Source organism: Bos javanicus, chromosome 5 (assembly GCF_032452875.1).
Source record: "Bos javanicus breed banteng chromosome 5, ARS-OSU_banteng_1.0, whole genome shotgun sequence".
Taxonomy (NCBI): domain Eukaryota; kingdom Metazoa; phylum Chordata; class Mammalia; order Artiodactyla; family Bovidae; genus Bos; species Bos javanicus.
The window spans coordinates 109,949,107-109,968,769 of record NC_083872.1 but is presented as its reverse complement, the minus strand read 5'-3'; the positions used below and the strand labels follow the sequence as shown (position 1 = coordinate 109,968,769).

The 19,663-nt window shown below is 54.7% G+C and overlaps 2 protein-coding genes and 1 long non-coding RNA gene across 6 annotated transcripts; 1 reads left to right on the top strand and 2 right to left on the bottom strand.

The window, feature by feature from the left end:
* Positions 1-2,297: 2,297 nt before the first annotated feature.
* Positions 2,298-5,653, bottom strand: LGALS1 (galectin 1). Its single transcript, XM_061418467.1, has 4 exons — positions 5,569-5,653; positions 4,169-4,248; positions 2,840-3,011; positions 2,298-2,502 (listed from the first exon to the last, which is right to left on the bottom strand). Exons 1-4 carry the CDS (start codon positions 5,575-5,577, stop codon positions 2,356-2,358), a joined length of 408 nt encoding a protein of 135 aa, XP_061274451.1. The 5' UTR covers positions 5,578-5,653; the 3' UTR covers positions 2,298-2,355.
* On the top strand, positions 5,599-16,103 carry LOC133248363 (uncharacterized). 4 transcript variants are annotated; one of them, XR_009736687.1, is made up of 4 exons: positions 5,599-5,686; positions 6,711-6,896; positions 10,559-11,355; positions 12,746-16,103. It is a non-coding gene; the product is annotated as an uncharacterized LOC133248363 (long non-coding RNA). The 4 variants fall into 4 exon arrangements; XR_009736690.1 differs by lacking the exon at positions 5,599-5,686 and adding an exon at positions 7,264-7,713 and having other exon boundaries at positions 5,813-6,896; positions 12,739-13,529; XR_009736689.1 differs by lacking the exons at positions 5,599-5,686; positions 12,746-16,103 and adding exons at positions 7,264-7,389; positions 7,524-7,713 and having other exon boundaries at positions 5,813-6,896; positions 10,559-11,389.
* Positions 13,618-19,393, bottom strand: PDXP (pyridoxal phosphatase). Its single transcript, XM_061418463.1, has 2 exons — positions 18,757-19,393; positions 13,618-14,929 (listed from the first exon to the last, which is right to left on the bottom strand). The coding sequence occupies exons 1-2, from the start codon at positions 19,328-19,330 to the stop codon at positions 14,613-14,615; spliced, it is 891 nt and encodes a 296-aa protein (XP_061274447.1). The 5' UTR covers positions 19,331-19,393; the 3' UTR covers positions 13,618-14,612.
* Between the last annotated feature and the right edge of the window lie 270 nt (positions 19,394-19,663).

Below are 19,663 nucleotides of genomic sequence, written 5' to 3'. Positions count from 1 at the left end.
TTCATAGGCTCTTGGGACACACGGGGTCTGAAAAGAGGTGAAGGGAACCAATGTTTACCGAGCCCCTACTATGTGCTAGGCACAATGCAGTTCTCCACATTATCTCAGCTAATCCTTGCAACAGTCACACAAGGTGGATTCTAGTATTAATGCAATTTGATAGGTGAGGAAACAGGTTCAGAGGAGTTATGTAACTGGTCCAAGGGCACACAGTGATGGAACTGGGGTTTGAACACAGGTCTATCTGACTCCAAGCCGAGTTTCTTTCCTCCACAGTCAGTGATCTCTCTCCTAATCTGCCCCAGGAGCTTTCCTCTGCCTGGTTGTAGTCCCAGTCCTGGTATATTGTGTGTTCAGCCAGTGTAGGGAGAGTAAGTAGGGCGAGAAAAAGGCAGTCAAGAAGACACTTTCTCCGATGTCCAGCAGAGGGCGCCCCACCCACAGCCAGACTTCCAAAGCTGTCTCTCTCTGGGTGGCCACTTGGGTGCCCCAAGAGAGCCTGGAGATTGGGTGTGGCTCAAGGCAGCTCCCAGCCTGTGTTCTCCATCCTCCGAGGCCCACATAGAGATGTATCCTGCAGCGGACCCACTGAGATGGGAGTGATCCACCCAAAGGGGCCAGTTGAAAATAACAGCCCGCATTTTACAGGTGAGAAAACTAAGGCTGGGGGAAAGAGACCTATCCAGTGTTTCACAGCTGATGCTAGCTGTTCTGGAGACTGAAATTAGCCAAGCTCCCACCCCACACACACCTCAGGAGGCTTCCCTGGGGTTTGGGGGTTGCCTGCTGGGGTTCTGATTCTAAGCCTTTTGGGAACACTGGCTCAGTTCCCAGGGGCTGTTTCCCAGGGAGGTAGGAGCCCTACAGGAGGGAGCAGAAAGGAAAGGGGGCAGAGGCGTGGTCAGTGTGCAGGGTTGCCCAGCAGTCAGCTCATGTCCCATCTCTTGTGACAAATGAGCATGATGGAGCTGGGTGAAGCCTTGCCCTCCAGAGTAACACAGCCTGGCTGGCCTTGGAAAGCACATCCTCTGGAAACCAGCAGAGGGGCTCGTGGAGAGCTGTGTGAGTCCCCTGCAATCCTCTGCTCTGCAGGGAAGAAGAGGCTGTGTGCAGCAGGAGGCCCACCTGCCTCTATTTCTAGGCTCTCTGCAGGGGCTAGCATCCCCTCTCCCCCATTCCTCCTATCAGAAATGGGCCAGCAGGTGGTGCCAGGGCCATCGCCCAAGCCCATCTTCCCATTGTTGGGTTAAGGGTCCTGAGTTTCCAGACTGGCACCCTGGTTGCCCTTACACTCCAGCATTCAGGGGTGTGGCCAGGCACCACAAAGCTGGGGTGATTGGGGAGGCCCAGAAGGCTCAGCTGGGCCTGGTACAGACCAGGGAGTCACCACCCGGAGCCTGTTTCCTCCCCTTCAGATTCAGGGGATAAGATCTCAAGCGATAGTAGGGCAGGGACGGATATTCTACCCACTGCGTGGTTGTCATGTGCCAGCCCTATGCTTGTCCTCCTTCACATACCTCACCTCATCCTCACAGCAATCCCATGAGAGGCTCCGTGCTATCCTCCCCGTTATATGCATGAATTAAACAGGCTCAGTGAGGTCAATTAAGGCCCAGAAGGGCACACAGCTTTTCCCTGTCTGAAATCGGACAGCTTCCTAGCTCATGAAAACAAATGAGGGGCCCCAGGTATTCTTCCCTCTACCTCCCTCTGTGCTGCTCCAGATACCATGGCATGAATCAGCCTGTTCTTGACTCTCCCTGTTTTCATTTATTCAATACCTTTTGAGCATCTACTGCGTGCTGGGGTCCACTGAGTTGGCAACTGTTTGAGGGTAGTGACTGGGGCTTATTTAGTATTGAGCTCTCTACTGGGTACCGAGCTTTCTGTTCAGCCCAGGGGACCCAGGGGAAGAAGATGTCAGTGGCACGTAAGAGGTATGCCTGCACTTCAGTTGTGTTTGACTCTTTGCGACCCTATGGACTGTAGTCTGCCAGGTTCCTCTGCCCACGGGATTTTCCAGGCAAGAATAATGGAGTGGATTGGAAGCCCACTTAAGAGGTATAACATCAAGGGAGTTCCCTGTCGGGTCCAATGGTTAGATGCTTTCACTGCCATGGGCCTGGGTTCCATCCCTGGTCAGGGAACTCAGATTCCACGAGCCACATAGCGCAGCCCCACCCCCCAAAAAGGTATGCATCAAGGTAGTGAATGAAAGTGAAGGAAAGGGCAGAGACAGGGCTTGGGGCAGTTGGTGGAACCCTCCTCTTCCACACCCACACACACAGGAGGCTAGATCAGGGGGAGCACAGGCAGCTGCCTTTATTGGGGGCCATGGGCTGGCTGGCCCATATGTCACTCAAAGGCCACACATTTGATCTTGAAGTCACCACCTGCAGACAGGTAGTTGATGGCCTCCAGGTTGAGGCGGTTGGGGAACTTGAATTCGTATCCATCAGGCAGCTTGATGGTTAGGTCCGTCTGGTTGAAGGAGATGCATACCTAGGGGTGCAGAAAGGCAGTGAGCATGTGGACCCCACAGAGACCCTTGACTCCATGGCCACAGCTGCAGCATGCAGGTCCTAGGCCCTCGCAGAGCTCTTTCCTCACTCGGCCCTGACAACAGCCCTGCTTCATGGGTGAGGCCCTGAGGTTGGGAGAAGGGGATATTGCTCACCGAGGATCACCCAACTGGTGAGGGAAGGGCAGGGAGATGGGAAGGTAGAGGAAGGGGGAGCGAGGTTGGAGGGTTGGGCCCTAGATTTCTAGCCACTCAACCCAGCTCTGCCCCAGCCCACCCAGTGCCCTGATCCCCCGCCGCCCCCAGACCCCAGCCCACCTCCACGACACTTCCAGGCTGGAAGGGGAAGGCAGATTCCCTCTGCTCGGCCCCCCAGGCCCCAGCGTCCTTGCTGTTACACACGATGGTGTTGACGTCCCCATGCGCGTTGAAACGAGGGTTGAAGTGGAGGCACAGGTTGTTGTCGTCTTTGCCCAGGTTCAGCAAGAAGCTAGAGGGTAACAGGTGGGCTTGAGGCCACCCCCACCGGCCATAGCCCCCTCAGGCCCTCTAGTCTGTGCCACCCAGTCCGTGTGAATGCACCTCGCTGGCGGAACTCACTGCGAGAAGCAGGAAACCTGGATTCCAGCTGTGTCCCTGCCTCCTCCTTGCTGTGCGCCCCTGAGCAAGTCCCTGCCCCTCTCTGGATCTCAGTATCCATATCTACACAGCGGAGGCTGCACCAAGAGGATCTCTTAAGGGTCTTGCTGTGCTGACAGCCAGGACTCTTGCAGACATGAATTTGTGTCCCAGCCCCTTTGATCAAGGTCAGAGACTCCCTCCAGATGGCGTCCTCTGGGAAGGCAACTGTCCTGGCCGTCTTGTCTATCTGTAGCCCTGGTGCCCAGCACGATGCGTGACACACAGCAGGTAGGTGCTCAATAACTGCGGGGCTCATGAACGAATAACAATAATACATTTGCTGAGTGGAGCTAACAGCAATGCCTACCTCTGAGGGTTTGGAAAGAATGGCACAAGTGGTACGCGTGAAACCTGCGGCTCTTTTAATACGGTCAGCTGGTCATCATCGTCACCGAGAGATCCAGCACTGCACTTTCACACAGCAACTTCCCCCTCCACGAACTGATTAACAAATAAGGCTCAAGGCGGGGGGGTTGACTGACCCAAGGTCACAAGACTCCGGAGAAACTAGGCCAGCTGGCCGAATGAATGATGAGTTCAGGAAGGAGTGAAAGAAAAAAAAAACGGATCTCGAAGGCGGGCAGCAAGGGTGACGCCCTTTCATCCCTTCTCTCCGCCCCCTCAGGCCCCGCCCACAGCAAGGGGCGAGAGGAAGGCCAGCCGAGGTAGATGACGAGGCCGCAGCTGGTTCAGTTTAAGGGTGCGACAATGGTAGGGGCGTCCAGACCCCGCGGAAGAAGTGACTCATCCAGAAGACACTGCCTCAGCGGCCGCGGACCTGAAACCTGCCCCCGCGGGAGGGAGGGGCCGGGCCCGGCTCCTCCCTCGAGCTGAGCCCCCGCCCCTGCCGCCCGCCGCCCCTGCCGCCCGCCGCCCCTGCCGCCCGCCGCCCCTGCCGCCCGCCGCCCCTGCCGCCCGCCGCCCCTGCCGCCCGCCGCCCGCCGCCCCAGCCCTCATCCCCCTCACCTCTTGGCGTCTGCGGCCACCTCGCCCCGCACTCTGAGGCACTCCCCAGGTTTGAGATTCAGGTTGCTGGCGACCAGACCCTGCCAGACGAGACCCCGCCCAGAAGGGTTAGAGGACGCAATGGCGGGGTCGGGATGGGGCGTCTAGAGGTGTGGGTGGGGATGAAGGGGTGGGGTCGTCCCCTTTTTAGGGTGCTCTGACCAGGCCGACCTGAAGCCTGAGGAACCCGGCTGCAAGTTCTAGGCTCTCCTTCTTTGTGTGGTTCTGGGCAAGTCCCTACTCCCAGCTGAGTCAATTTCTTGTCTGTAACATGACTGAGATTCTAAGAAGACAGGATCTAGAAGTTTCTGCGATTTAGCCTGGGGATTTTAGATGCAATGTCTAGCCTGGGAGGTGGAGTGCTGTCTGCTCCATTGCCTGCCTCGCTGAATAGATGGAGAGAGCCCGCCTCCACATGGGTCTCTGCGAGTTGGGGGGCAAAGGAGGGTAAGTGAGGCTGTCTGTACATCTGCTGGAGAGGAAGAGGCCTGGAGCTGGGCGGTGTCCACCATCCCCTTCAAGCCCCTCTGTGCAGAGAGGGACAGGGGCTGGAGGGGAGTCCCCTAAGGAGCACAGTTAGACCCCTCTAAGAAGGGAGAATGGGCCCCGGGGTAGGAGCCTGCATCCTGGCTGGTTCAGGGTTAACAATTCAAGTGCAAAGCTTAACTGGTGTGAGTGGTTCCTCCTGCCAGAAACTTGAATCCTGTCCCTCGGGGCCTGCAGAATATTCTAGCTTGCTCCTTGATATCCCTTATCACACATACACACCCCTCCTAGCCTGGAGGAAAGGGTTGTAGCGCACTCTCCCCCAACCTTCATCTGACCACCTTGGACAGAATCACTCACTGCAGCGGGCTAACCTATGCAGGCTACCCCCAGGCAGCGTGGCTCAGATCCTGGCGACTTTTCAGAGCTCTCTGGAGCACAGGGTGACTCTGCCCTGGCCCAGGGACTGGGGACAGCTGCAGGGGGGGAAGGGAGAGCAGTTTCTATTAGGTGGAGGAGGGGGAAGGGACAGTGTCCTGGGCACTAAGAAAATGCTCCTCCCGCCCCCATGTCCAGTCGGCCACACCCTTTCCACTCCCACTTCTCAAGAGAGCTGCAGAAAAGTCAGACCTTGGCGGAAATAATTCTGCTATCAGACTCTGGGGGAATCCAGAAATTTCTTAAGCCAGAGAAGGCCTTGGGGGACTGTGGCCCTACCCTCATTTTACAGACACGGCCACTGAGGCCCAGAAAAGACACTTGTTCAAGGCCGCACCACGGGAATTAGAACCCAGATCCTGATCTACCCTCGCTCTCCCTGGCTGAGCCCCCAGACCATCTCTGGGCCTTAGGGTTGGGGGGGTCCCCATACTCACACAAGCCATGATTGGAGAGAGGAGGATGTTCCTGAAACTTCGGCACCAGCTGTCTGAAGACTCTGCAGGAGAAATGAGCTTTGGGCCGCTCCCACCCTTTTAAGTGGACCAGACCCCGGTGAGTCCCGCCCCCTGGATGCTGAGCCAATTGTAACTCAGGAAGGGGATGGGGGCCACAGGAGGCGGAGTGAATGGAATTTTGAAGCCCGTTGTGGAGCAGAGATGACCAATCGGAGTGGAGATGCCCCCCCCATTCCTTCTTAGCCACTCCCACAAGGCCCAGGCTCCACCTCCCAATTCTCCAACCCCTTCCCAAAATTGTGCTGTGGCAAGGATTGGGGGAAGCCAGTGGAAAATAGTTTGAGGATGAATTAGGTCCAAGAGTTAGCTGGAAGAGGGCCAGGGCTAGCTGGCTGAGCTGGGGGGATACCCAGAGAAGGCAGCTGAAGGGGTGCAGGGTCCCTCGAGAATTAGATCTGAGATTCGAGAGGCTCTGTTCCTTGGCAGGGGCAAGGGCGTGGCCCGCTCTGGGCGCCTCTGCAGAGGGCGCAGGACCCATTAACCAAGCCCTGCCTCCCCCGGAAACAGGGATTGCGGCTGCTGCTCTGCTCTTCACTAGCGCTAAAGAAAGACTGGGCTGGTGTCAGGGTTGAGGCTGCCGCCCAGGCTCGGGACTCAGGCCGCAGGCTTTGGCCCTCCCGAGGGCCCTGCTGCAGATCCTCCAGGAGCCCCTGCCTAACAGCTTCTGGCCTGTCCAAGAGGGTCAAGCCTGGAAGGAGGCCCAGGGTGAGCCAGGCCATAAAAGGCTGGGGTCCCCGGTCTGTGCACCCGCCTCCATTCTTTCTCCCTCTGACGCCAGGCACAACTTCTTTTCCCCATCCGTTTAGCAGGTATTTTACTGAGCACCTATTATGTGCCTGGCCCTGAGCTGGCCTCAGAGGATTCAAAGATGAAGCCCTCAGTACCTGCTCTCAAGTAGCTCTCTGTTGGGGGCAGAATTTGACTGTGAACCTAATTAAGAAGTAGCACAATGCTGGCTCTGAGAGAAGTCATGAGCAAGCACTGTGGTGGGGTGGTCCAGAATGGGAAGAATGTGGGTCTTTTCTTTTTTTGGCCACCCCACATGGCATGCGGGATCTTAGTTCCCTGACCAAGGATTGAACGTGTGCCAACTGCAGTGGAAGGGCAGAGTCTTAACCACTGGACTGCCAGGGAAGTCCTAGAAGGTCGATCTTCAAGGATGGGTGAAGAAACAGGGACTGGCATTCCAGCATGGGCACAGAAATGAGACAGCACACGTCTGGGGAACCGTGAGCATCTGGGCAACTGTGAGCATCTGGGCGTGGCTGGAGTTTAGGGGGGTGCTGGGGAAAGATGGGGTTATGAGGCTGGGAGGCCAATGGTACTGGATCATGAAGGGCCTCACGGAGGGGTGTGGGCATTGTTTGATCTGAGGGTGCTGGGGAGGCCACAGAAAGTTACATGAAGATTGAGTAGTGAGGCCAGATTTAGACTGCAGGAAAAATCACTGTAGCAACAGACTTGAGGGTGGGTTCAAGGGGTGCTCACCTCACATTCAGAAACCAAGTAGGGAGAGGAGCATGGGGAGCCCTGGGTGGGTGGGGTTGGGGGCTTGCTAAGAGAGGTATCAACAGGACCTCCTTCACATCAGTGTCCCCCTTCTGAAATCACCAGCACTGAAGAGCTAAGAAGATGTGGACCACGGGTGACTCACATCTAGAGGCCCTGCCCCGAGCTCGCTGCCTCCCCATCCCCCATCTTCCTCCAGAGACTGAGGCCCACATTGGCACAGGAGGAGGGGTGAGGGCACGGGGCTGAAAGGCAGGCCCAGAGAGGTTGGGGTGGCACCCCCTGTGAGCCCCTCACCCCTCCTCCTAGACCAAGCCAGCTGCCTCAGAAACCAACCAGCAAAAGTGCTTCCCTTTTTCCTCCAGGGCCTTCCTCCAAACCTCCGCATTAGGGAGGGGTGGGTGGTGCCCAGTTCCACTGCCTCTCCTCTGCGCTTGCCCTCTGAGGCCCACAGACATCCTCTCTGCCTGGACAAGGAATGAGGGTATTTCAGGAGGAGCCCTGGACCAAAGCCAGAGATGCTTCAGATGCAGTCCCTGCTGTGACGGCCATCAGGTGGGCCTGGCTGGCTACTCCCCAGTGGTGGGGCTCTTAGAGCCTCAGGAGCTGCTCCTTCATTTCCCCCACATCCTGGAAGATGGAGTTTGGCACCAGGAAGTGTATGTTGTTGGATGAGGGCTGCTTTAGTCCTCTGTGGCATTTGGCCTGCCTGATTGCCTCGGTTGGCCTGTCTGTGAATTGGGCATGAGCAGGCCTGCTCTCTTGCACAAGCTTAGCGCAAGGTAGAGTTCAGGTCTGTTGTATATCCTTAATAGATGATTCTTTTGTTCATAGAGTCTCAGAAGGTTTTTGCTGTCTTCTTTTATCTTCTTCCAGACTGAGTGCACCTTCCTGGGTCAACACTTCTGGGAGGCCACCCTCTCACCCCCACGTCATCCCTAGGTAGTCCCCCCATCCCCAGGCTCTGGTGGGGAGTCTCTACAGAGTCCAGTGTCCCCTATAAATAAGAAGGACCGTGTTTTTCTGGAGGTGGAGGGCAAGGACAAGCTGCATTAAACCCCCCACACACACAGTCTCAGGGCCTTCTGCTGGTGGCGGCACTTATCTGTCAGGCCCTGTGCCCGGCGCCTTGCTTTCATCCATTATCTCATTTCATCTTCACCTCCCTCCTGAAGCAGCCACCTGGGTCGAACTTCTGCACAGGGAAGCTGCTCTGGGGCCCTGAAGCCAAGCTGACATCAGAATCGGAGAGGAGGGGCAAGTCCTGATTTGGGGGCTACCGGGCTGTAACTCCAGCCAAGATCCTTGTCCTCCCTGAACCTGTATCCAGGCCTGGAAAGTGGGGATGTTACCCATCTGCCTGGAGGGTTATAGGAGTGAGGTGAGAGGGTCTGAAAGTCAGCTTTCTCTCCTGCACTCCTCAAAGCCAAGCCCCTCCCCACCCAGAGACTCTCCTGTGCCTCACTGCAGTGGAGGCAGCCAGCTGTCTGGAATTCCTCCATCCTGCAGGCTGGCCCTACGGGCTGGACCTTGGCTGCTGCTGTGAGAAATGAGTTGAGCTTGTCCAGACATGAGATCCAGGCCAGCATGGCTCTTCCCAGGCTGCCGGCTCCCACCCAGCCCCCAGGAAGGCTGTGGTTCCTCCAGCTGGCCGTGGTGGGGAGGGCTACCAGACCCCCTGAGGTACCCTCTGCACCCCCAGGCAGCCTGGCCGGCCCAGCTGGGGAGGGTGGGCGTGGCCAGAGCCAGCTCCAGAGCTCCTTCATTTAATAATGTGGAGACCACCCAGGGAGGGTGGCCATTTGGCCAGGGTCACACGGGGAGCTTGGGCTGCAGTGCTTTCATCTGCTGAGCCAAGGGAAGAACAGTGTGATGCTGGGATTCTTGGACCTCAGAAGTGATCTTTTCCCCCTGTTCCATGAAGGGTCGGAAAGGACTAGTGGGAGGATGCCCCCAACTTCAGATACTTTCCCAAGCAGATTGTGCTGGAGCCCACCTCCTCATTTACCTGCTCATCCTTTCTCACCTCCCTGCCTTTGCTTGCGCTGCTGCATGTGCTCAGCCAGCCGTCTCCCCAAACACAGGGGCCTCTGTCACTTTGCCTTCCCACCTAGTGTTTGTCCCTCTCTGAACACAGGCCCCAGCTTGCCTTTGGAGAATCACCACTCCTCTCATGAGGTCTAGGTGAGGTCCAGACCCTGTCCTTCATTATCCTCCAGGGCTCAGGCATGAGTCTTTATTTTTTTTTAATGGTTCTCTGGTATGTGTGTGTACGTGGGGAGGGGGGTGACATAATTATAGACTCAGAGGAAGCTAAGAGCTTTTTAAGAGCTTAGAAAATATTTGAGACTTGAAGGAAAAAAAATGTGTTGGCCCCCAAATACTAAGACTGCAGAACTGAAGTTAATAAATGTTTACTTTGGTCAAACCTAACCCTTGCTAGTCATAAAAACTATTGCCTTTGAAAGCAATTTTGTGGGTGGAATTTTCTTCTTCAAAAGCATGTCCAAGCCTTCCTAGAGATTGGTCACTCTTACATTAGATCCCCATAGCTAAATAATGTCTAAAATGAAAGTATAAAAATCCTTGGAGATATGTATAGTACCCCCCCCATAAATATATTTAATGGGGGCTGTGGATGCATTTTAATGTTTTCTATAATGTGCTTGGGACCTGTGTATCAGGAGAGTTTGGGGCTGCAAGTAACAGAAAACTCAAGAAAAACTGCTTTAAAATTAAGAAAAATTCACATACCAAGCAGTCTGGAGCTAGGAGGTTTCCATAGCAGATTGATTCAGTGGCTCAATGAAATCATAAAAGATCTGGGTTCCTGTATGATCATGGATTATGGCCAGATAGACAGTCCTCACTCTTCTGCACAACCACAATCCACGGTTAGCCCCTGCTTTTAGGACAGACAGTGTAAACGATTTGAGATGAACTGTCTTCATACCTGGAGAAGGCAATGGCACCCCACTCCAGTATTCTTGCCTGGAAAATCCCATGGACAGAGGAGCCTGGTAGGCTGCAGTCCATGGGGTCGCTAAGAGTCGGGCACGACTGAGCGACTTCACTTTCACTTTTCACTTTCATGCATTGGAGAAGGAAATGGCAACCCACGCCAATGTTCTTGCCTGGAGAATCTCAGGGACGGGGGAGCCTGGTGGGCTGCCATCTATGGGGTCACACAGAGTCGGACACGACTGAAGCGACTTAGCAGCAGCAGCAGCAGCAGCAGTCTTCATACCTGTAACATACCTGTAACATACTCTCAAACAAGCCAGTTTAAAAATGTCAGTATACATACAGAGCAACTAAGCAAATTGGACAAATAGAAAACAACTGGGAATGTAGATGAAGGGCATGAGTGTTCATTGTGCCATTCTTACACCTTTTCTAGGAGAAGCAATGGCACCCCACTCCAGTACTCTCGCCTGGAAAATCCCATGGACGGAGGAGCCTGGTAGGCTGCAGTCCATGGGGTCTCGAAGAGCTGGACACGACTGAGTGACTTCACTTTCACTTACACCTTTTCTGTTGGTTTGAAACTTTTATAAATTAGGGACTTTCCTGGTGGTCCAGTGGCTAAGACTCTGCACTCCCAATGCCGGGAGCCTGGGTTCTATCCCTGGTCAGGGAACTAGATCCCACGTGCCACAACTAAGAGTTCACATGCTGAACTTAAGATCCTGCATGCCGCAAGTAAGAGCTGGTGCAGTCAAAACATAAAAAATAAATAACTGAGGGAGTGTGACATAGTAAGAAATGTGTATCTGGTTTATGACCCTGGTTCCTGACATAGAGCTTCTAAATCCTGTGGCATTTCCTGAGTGATAGGAGCATTTTTTGTTCTGATGAGGTAACTCTTGGTGGGCACTTGGATGGCTTCAAGGTGGGGGCTGGTCACCAGAAAGATCAAGCAGTGATCAGAAGCTTGGAACTTTCGGCTCTGCCACCCATCTTCCAAGAAGGGGAGAGGAGCTAGAGACTAATGATCTATCATGCCAACGTGATAAACCCCCTCCATAGGAATCCCCAAGCTACACAGTTTGGAGATCACCCAGGTTGGTGAACACGCCCACATGTTGGCAGGGTGGCACAGCCTAAGCCCACTGGGACAGCAACTCTTCTCTTAGTACCCTCCAGGGCCTCGCCCTGTGTATGTCTTCATCTTGCTGTTCACTGGTATGCTTTGTCGTATCCTTTATTGTAGAATAAACCCATAATCATAGTTTCCCTGAGTTTTGTGAACCGTTGTAACAAATGATCAAACCTGAGAAGGGGGTTGTGGGAACCTCTGATTTATAGCCAGTGGATCAGAGTACAGGTAACGACCTGGCATTTGGGCCTGGCACTGAAGTAGGGGAAAGTCTAGGGGGGCTGAGCCCTTAACCTGTGGGGTCTGCACTGACTCCAGGTAGTGTCGAAATTGAATTAGGTTGTAGGACACCCAGGTGGTATTCGCAGAAAACTGGAGAATTGCTTGATGTAGAAACCTCGCACATTGTGGCGTCAAAAGTACTGTATCCTGTGGGTAAACAGTTTCCCCTTTCAGTGTGTGTCAGAGAAGTGGGATTTGCTACAAAGGCCGTGGCTCATAGAAATGTGTGGGTTGAAAAGAGAAAGTATGAAAGGGCAGGGGTGAGGAACCTTTGAGTCCTAGGTGGTCACGTGGTCACCCATGGTCCGAGCAGCAGTGCTGCATTGCCTCTAAAGGTAGGCCTAGGAGAATTCTCTGGTGCTGCAGTGGTTAGGACGCACAATTTCATGGCCCAGGACCTGGGTTCAGTCCCTGACTGAGTAACTAAGGTCCTGCCAGCCACGCAGCTTGGCAAAAAGCAAAAAAATTATGTGCATTCTGAAAAAAAATTTAATAAAGGTAAATGTTACCAGTGGAATTTAGACATGGCTCCAAGTCCTGGGGAGTTGGCTAAATGGATGCATAAGGAATTGCGAAAAAAGTAAAATTCACAGACCTGTAGTTATGATTATCTGTAATAGATAAAATGAAATCAAAAGGGAGTGCTCTGTGGGACTCTGATGCTAGACTAAGCTCAGATTTATTTCAGCAAGTCTAAGCTTTGGCCCCTAACTCAAAGCCACTCCCAGAGGGAAAAATTATGGCAGGAACAACAGAAAGTACCTCTCAGGTTTCTGTTCACCAAGAAAGTAGTCAACAGGCAGGGGTGGAGGTGGGGTGAGGCAAAACTAGGAACCTATTGAAATCAGGAGGTATAATGTGAAGGAGTTGTTTCGTCAATTGGTGTCATCGGTTGCCTGAAATATTAGCTAGAAATCTAGTGAAGACCATATGGTATTCATTGTGCTGTTCTTAGACTTTTTCTGATGGTTTGCAACTTTTAGAGGTCTAGGGAAAATACCCCCAAGTGCTTCCCATTTTTCTGAAGCAGAGTCACAGAGCAGAGAAATATACCAGGCCATGCCTTGTGATCACATAATGGCTGCAACCACTTCCACATCCAAAGCCCGTAAGAGTGACAGGATGAGAGAGATGCACCTGGAGGGTGTTGGACCACTTCATGGGGCAGCCAATAAACTCCTTTATGCCTTAACCAAAAGTCACCAGAAAAGCACATTTGCTCTTACCTCCTGATGCAGCCAGACTCAGTCAAGCACTCCATCTTCCCAAGAACCACACTGAAGAGAATTTTCCAGACCTCGGAGTCCCATCCCTCACTTTACAGATGAGGAAACAGGCTGAGCAGGCAGGGGCTTGTGCAAGCTCAAGTGACAAGTGCATCAGTGAGTCAGGCCTGCCCATCAACCAGCTTCCAGCTGGGCACCTGCTCTGCAGGAGGCCCTGGGGAAGCTCAAGGCCAGCAGGGCAGTCACAGCAGCAGCCCAGGTGTGAAGGATGCCTGAAATCCAGTGGAGGGGTGTGCACTGTATCTCTCCTGAGCTCCTGGAGGAGGGCGAGGACCTGTCTCCCCCTTCAGTCTCTACAAAGCGGGGCTGCAGCCTCCCAGAGTCAACACAAGTTTCGGCCCCACTCAGGGGGTCACACTTTCTAGGTGTGTGCCCTTGTGTAAGCTAACATCACCTTTTTGATCCTCGTTCCGCAAGGAGTAAAGTGGAATGAGTAATGCAAGCTTGCTGGATTTCCTGAAGGACTGAAACATATTATATAAAGACTCAGTGAGGAGGACCCTTCCTGGTGGTCCAGTGGTTAAGACTCTGCACTTCCAGTGCAGGGGGCGGAGGTTCAACCCCTGGTTGGGGAACTAGATTCCACATGCTATGTGGCATGGCCAAAAATGTTTTTAAAAAAAGACTCGGTGAGGCATAAAGTGCTATTAAGCTAAGGTACCACTCTACACAGAGAACACGCTGGAACTGGGGTGGATCATTTCACAGAGGGAATGGGCCAGTTTTGGGGAGAACAGGCTCAGGCAGGGGCTCTTCCCCCCATCCCACCCTGGACACAGACTTGAACCCACAGACACTCCTACTCGCACTTTATTAAGTACGGGAGGACCAGTTACAACAGGGGTGGAGGTGGCGGGGGGAGGCTCAGCCCCCACCCCCACCATCAGTGGCACACGATAATAAATAACTGGGGTGGGCACGGGAGAGGTGGCACAGCAAACACTGATAGCAAGGCGGGGGCACAAAAGCCCCACTCCCAAGCTGTGGCCACCATCAGCACTGGTCTGATACCGTGATCAGGGAGGGGTGGGGCCCTCACTACAGAAGCCTCCAGAGTCACTAAGGGCCCCCTTTGTGGAGCAGCGGTGTCTTCAGCACTTGGACCCTTATTTATGAACAGAAATCTGGACCCCTGGCTGGTCCAGTCAGACCCAGATAGTCGAGAGGCCACTGTCTCTCAGACTTCTAGATTGTTCTATTTAGGATCCAAGAGACTAATGGCTAATTACTAGCTGGGGTCCTGATTGGTCTACCCAGGACCTAGGAACTGAGAAGGTCACTGTCACTTAGGCTCCCAACTGGTCCACTCAGGACCCAACAGCAATGCATCACTATCACTTAGCCTTCTGATTGGTCCATTCAGGGCTCAGGGCAATAATGATTCCTGGTTACCTAGACCTCTGATTGGTCAACAGGCACCCCACGCCAGGACCCAGGAAAAGCTCTAGCGGCCCCAGGGCGGAAGTGCTCAGGGTTGGGGAGATCACAAGGCAGCAGGGCCCAGACTGAAACAAGGGGAGGTCACAGGGCAGGATATAAGGCTACCTGGCTGGGTCAGGCCGGGGTGAACCAGTAAGAGGGGAGGGGGCAGCTTCTGGGATAGCAAAGAGTGCCCAGCCACTGCTGGGAGTGGGTGTGGGGACCTTGACTCCTTCCCTGGGTTCCAGTCCCACCCGGGTAGAAACTGGGGTGCGGGAGCCGGTAGCCCTTAATGCAGCTCTTGGCCCATCACCTCCACCTACGGGAACAGGCTAAGGGAGGGTTGTGGCTGCGCTTGCATCAGTGGGTCAGTCCTCCAACCCCTCCATCAAGTCCGCGATGCTCTCCACGTAGTAATGGGGCACGAGGTCGTGCTGGCCGGCCGCCAGGTAGGCCTGGGCCTCCTCCAGGCTGGAGACGCCTGTGAGCGTGAGCACGGTGGTCATACCACAGCGGTGGCCGAAGAGGATGTCAGTCTCCAGGCGGTCGCCCACCATCAGCGTGCGGCCGGGGTCCACGCTGAAGTGCTCTGTGATGCACTCGAACATGTAGGGGCTGGGCTTGCCCACCACCAGGGCCTGGCGGCCCGAGGCTGTCTCCACAGCAGCAGCCAAGCTCCCGGTGCCTGCAGGGACATGGACACTTGGTCAGTGCGGGAGGCAGCGGGGAAGGCATCCATCCAGGCCTGGGAACTGGAATCCTCAGAGGCAGCTTGGCACGGGGGTTAAATCAGGCTGAAATGAGTGAAAAGGCCGCCTGCTTCCCAGTCTTAGTGTGGGCCTTAAGGGCATAGATTCTGCAACCAGCTGCCTGCATTCACATTCCGTCTCCACTTTTCTTGGGCAAGCTATTAACCTCCCTGTGCCTCAGTTTTCCCATCTCGAATATGGAGCCACTGCACATAACCAGGCCTGGCTCAGTCAGTCCTGCCTGTGGTTCACTATTTCACCCTGGCAGCCGTACATCTCTGGGCAAGCCAATCTCTCTGAGTTTCCTTGGACTCACTGGAAAGGGGGGTCCAAGTGATGCCTGCCTTCAAAGAGGTGCTGTGGGCACCACAGGGGCAAGTGCTTTGGAAATGGAAAAGCACTTAACCAACAGCAGTTGTGGTTATTGCGACAAGAATGTGTTCTGTCGGAAACTGGCACCAGCTCTTTTGGAACACAGCAGGGCACAGAAATGTTTGCACCTCTGACCCAGTCTGCCTCCGCTGGGAGTGATCACAAGGCGAGAATTCAAACTGGAGACAAAAGCTACATGCTTGAAGATGTCCGTGGCTGCAGTAACTATAATAAGCAGAATTGTGGAATGCACCCAAGTATTGAACAATAGGAGGGCTGTTGAGAAAAGGACGGTTCTGATTCTCAGCCCAGTACCATCCTGCCCCATACAATGAGTCCACTGTGCCCGTCCCAGCGGTATGTCTTTGTGCCAGAATGTTCTACCTTCACACTAATGTCCTGGAACAGATGATGATGATGATCACAATTTACTAAGCACATTCTAAAGTACCAGGGGTTGTGCAGGAGCTCGTGAATACCCATTTTACAGACGATGTTCAGTGTTGTTAAGTAACTTGTCCAGGGTTGCACAGCTTAGGAAGTGGCAGATAAAGGATATGCATTCAAGTAAGTCTGACTCAGACACACGAGGGCCGGCCTGTACTGGCTCCAGAGTGCTGAATGTTTCCTTTTCAGGAATTCTGTGAGCTGGTAGTTAAACAAAGCCACTGTTTAAAGTCAACTCATATGAACTTAAATAAAATGTTTAAAACAAAGGTAATAAATTCTCAAAACTCATCGCTGCCTAATTATTTTACCATTATCTATGCTCTTGAGGTTATTTATATCTGCAATGATGGAAATATTACAGAATGGTGTGGACTTACTTTCCTTCCCAAGCCCACGATGGGAAGTGACCTCATGTTGGTAGGCTGAACTCGGCCACCAGGGAGAGTACTACCACCACAGAAACTGGCAAAAGTGTAAATCAAGGCTCTTCCGGTTCTTAAAGATTTATCAGTATACCACTGGTCTGACTCCAAACACTCCGGGCCTCCTGTCTCCCTTCTCACAATGAATGACATTCAACATGATTAAGCCAAAGGCACAGAAGGTGCACAAACAGCAAGTGTCTTCAGCCTTGCAGCCCCGAGATGAGGAGGAGGAACTTCCCTGGGATCAAGGCAGAGCCGGCCCAGAGTGACCCAGTGGGGCAGGTCTCCCTGACTTCTGACCTAGAACTTGCCCACACGGTTTCCTAAGAACTCAGTCAGAAGGAAAAGCCATTTACCCTTTGTTTAGGAATTCCTTCCAGAATGGAAAGGGCTCAACTGAGTCATCCCAAAGGGATTGTCTCGGCTCCAGGACCATCGCTCTGTCAGCGTCTTCCTTTCCTACCAGGTCTGAGCCTATCACTCTTGGCCCCTCGTGTCCCACCTCACTCAGCCAGTATTACTGAGGCCCAACTATGTGCCAGGCACCAGGGATAGAGCAGTGAAGGAAACTGAGATCATATTCTGGGGGAGCAAACATCCCAGCAGGGGAGTCTGAACGCAACTCTGCCCTCAGACCTTCATATCCCAGTTTTCTCCACATCCTGTCATCCAAGAGTCCTGAATATTCTGCTGGTGACGTATTCCTAAGACAGCAGGCCTTTCTATTTGCCGACTCAAGTGACTGCCACGTGGTAACAAGATAAACACACAATTAAGCGGACCCATAGGGATGGGAGGGGGAACTGGGGTGAAATTCACATTATTTCAGATTTTATGCATACTGGGGTCTTTACTTAAAATGTTATTCCTCTTACAAAGCTGCACGATTCAAACAGGACAGCAGTGGTGTATTTGCTGAGCTCTGTCTCCCCCTCTTGGCTGTGGGAATGACCAGCAGAGCTGGTGGGCAAAGCCAAGTGGGTGCTGAGATTCAAGGGGCACACCTGGGCAGGGCCTGGTCTCTCCCCAGCAGCTCCACACCATCTCTCCTGAGCCCTTGGGCGAGCTTCGGAACCCACAGCCTTCACCTGAGCTGTGAGGCTTCTGGAGAAACTCACTTTTCACAGCACGGCCTCAGGCAGGCAGGAGCCACTGGCAGCTGGGAGCCCTGAGCAGCGCTCTCCCCTTGGATTTATGGGGACACTGAAGTGGTCATGCAGCAAGTAGGTCTGCGGCAAAGCCAAGATAGGCCTAGAACTATTAAGATTCCCAGCTTGGAACTGATTCTGCCATGGCCCAAGCCCTGTTCCATTCCTGAGAGCCCTGTCCTGCAAGATGCCTCCTCCAGGAAGCCTTCCCAGGTCTCCTCAGCTCTAGGCCCTCCCTGTCACCCATCAAAATACTCTGTCTACTCCATCAGTTTCACCCTGCCCTCCTAGGATCTGGAATCAATACAGTCAGTGGCCAGCAGGGAGAAAGTGATGGAGATCTGTCCCTCCCTCAGCCGACTGACGGGTTGTCCCTGCTGTCGGTTAGCCTTTGCTACCCTCTGCTCTTGTCTAATGCGAACCCTCCAAGATATAGGAGCCTCCTTTGCTCCTGCCTCCTCTGCAGATGTGAAATTCCTAAATGACAGCAGCAAAGAGTGCCCTGGATGGCAGGGGTGGGGTTTAGAGGCTGGGGATAAGGTGGTCTCAAGTGCCAAGTTCAGGTCTTCTTGCTTTTGGGTAGCTCATGTCCCTTCTCTTAGCCTCAGTTGCTTTAACTTGGAAATGGAACAATAACTTCCATCTCCAGAATAATTCTGAAACTAAATAACACACCAAGGTGCTTCATAAAGCTCTGTAACAGGAGAGGGCTCAGATACAATTTACATCATCTGAGCACCTATTACAGAGCAAGCATTTGCCCTGATCACTCTCTCCTCAGCGAAACTTAAACTGACATGGTTAGTATTCCCATTTTACCCCCAAGGAGGAGATGCTCCACGGTTATGTAATTTAACAAGATTACAGAGCCCTGCAGCTGGAACTCAGGTCAAACTCCATCCACCGCCCGTTCTCTCCGCACACCTGCCTTCAATCTGCCGCCAGAAACGCCTGTTCCAACCCTCGGGGCAGGGGAGCAGGCTTTGTCCCCAACTCTCCCACCTCACTCCGATGGCGGGTGGGGAAAATGACAGGAGTCATGCAGGCTGGTTCAGGAAGGCTAGGGTTGGGAGTCAGGGCCCTGGATTGCACCTGTGACTCCCCGAGCCACAGTGTCCTCATCTGTCCAACCGGACCCTACTTCTGCCCCTCACAGGGTGGCAGCTGCAAGAAAGCTGCAAGAAATACCAGATGTCGCCATGAAGACATGCTGGGCTGTTGCTGGGTGGGAACCGCCCGTACATCCCTCCAGTACCCCTCCTATCGCCTGGAGACGCCCCTTCCCCAGCCTTCACCCCCAGGCATGGAGCTGAAAGCGCAGGCCGCCCCCCCCCGCCCCCCCCCCGCCAGCTGTTTCCCCGCGCTCACCGGGGGTCCGGCTGCCGTCGCTGAGAGGGTGCCACGGGTCGCGGTCGGTGGCTACCAGCAGGCAGTCGGGGTCGCGCAAGTGCGCGCAGGCCTCGCTCAGCTTGGCGAAGGAGAAGTGCTCGTCGTAGCCCACAAGCACGGCGCGCACGCGCGGGGCCGCGCCCGGGTCCTCGCTGGGGTCCCCCGCCAGGCGCAGCCCGGCGGCGCGCAGCTCGGCCCGCAGCCCTTCACCGCCCAGCACGAACACCGCGCCCTGAGTGTCCGGAGGTCCGAGCAGGCGCTGGCGCAGCAAGCGCGCGGCGCACAGCGCGGAGCTGAAGAGCTGCTCGGAGCGCAGCCCCCCGAAGCCAAGACGCGCGAAGCGGAGGGCCAGCTCGGGCCGCGCGCGCCGGCTGTTGTTGCTCACGAAGAGCGCCGCCTTGCCAGCCTGAGCCAGTCTCTCCAGGAGCTCGGGGGCGCCCGGCACTGCGCGCTCGCCGTTCCACAGCACCCCGTCGCAGTCGAACAGGACCCCCTGCGCCCGGCCCACCACGTCGCGCAGGGCCGCGCCGCGCAGCCGCTCGCAGCGCGCCATGCAGCCGGCTGGCTGCCCGCACACCGGAGCCGCGCCGCTCTCTTCCCGCGGGCACAGCGCGCTCGCCCGCAGAAGGCCTGTCGCGGGCAGCGGCCAATCGGCGCGCCTGAAGGGCTAGGGGGCGGGGCCACGGCCTGACCTGCAGCCAATGGGAGGGAGAGTCTCGGAGAGGAGCGGCGGCGGGGCTGGGAGCTACAGGAGCCTGGCGAAAAGGGTAGAATCTCGAGCTCCACCAAGGGAAGGGGGACCAATGAAGACCTAGCCTGGTCCTTTGTCCCGCCTCTCAGCTCCTCTGGACCAGTAGCCGCAGAGCTTCAGCGGCCTGCCGGGAGA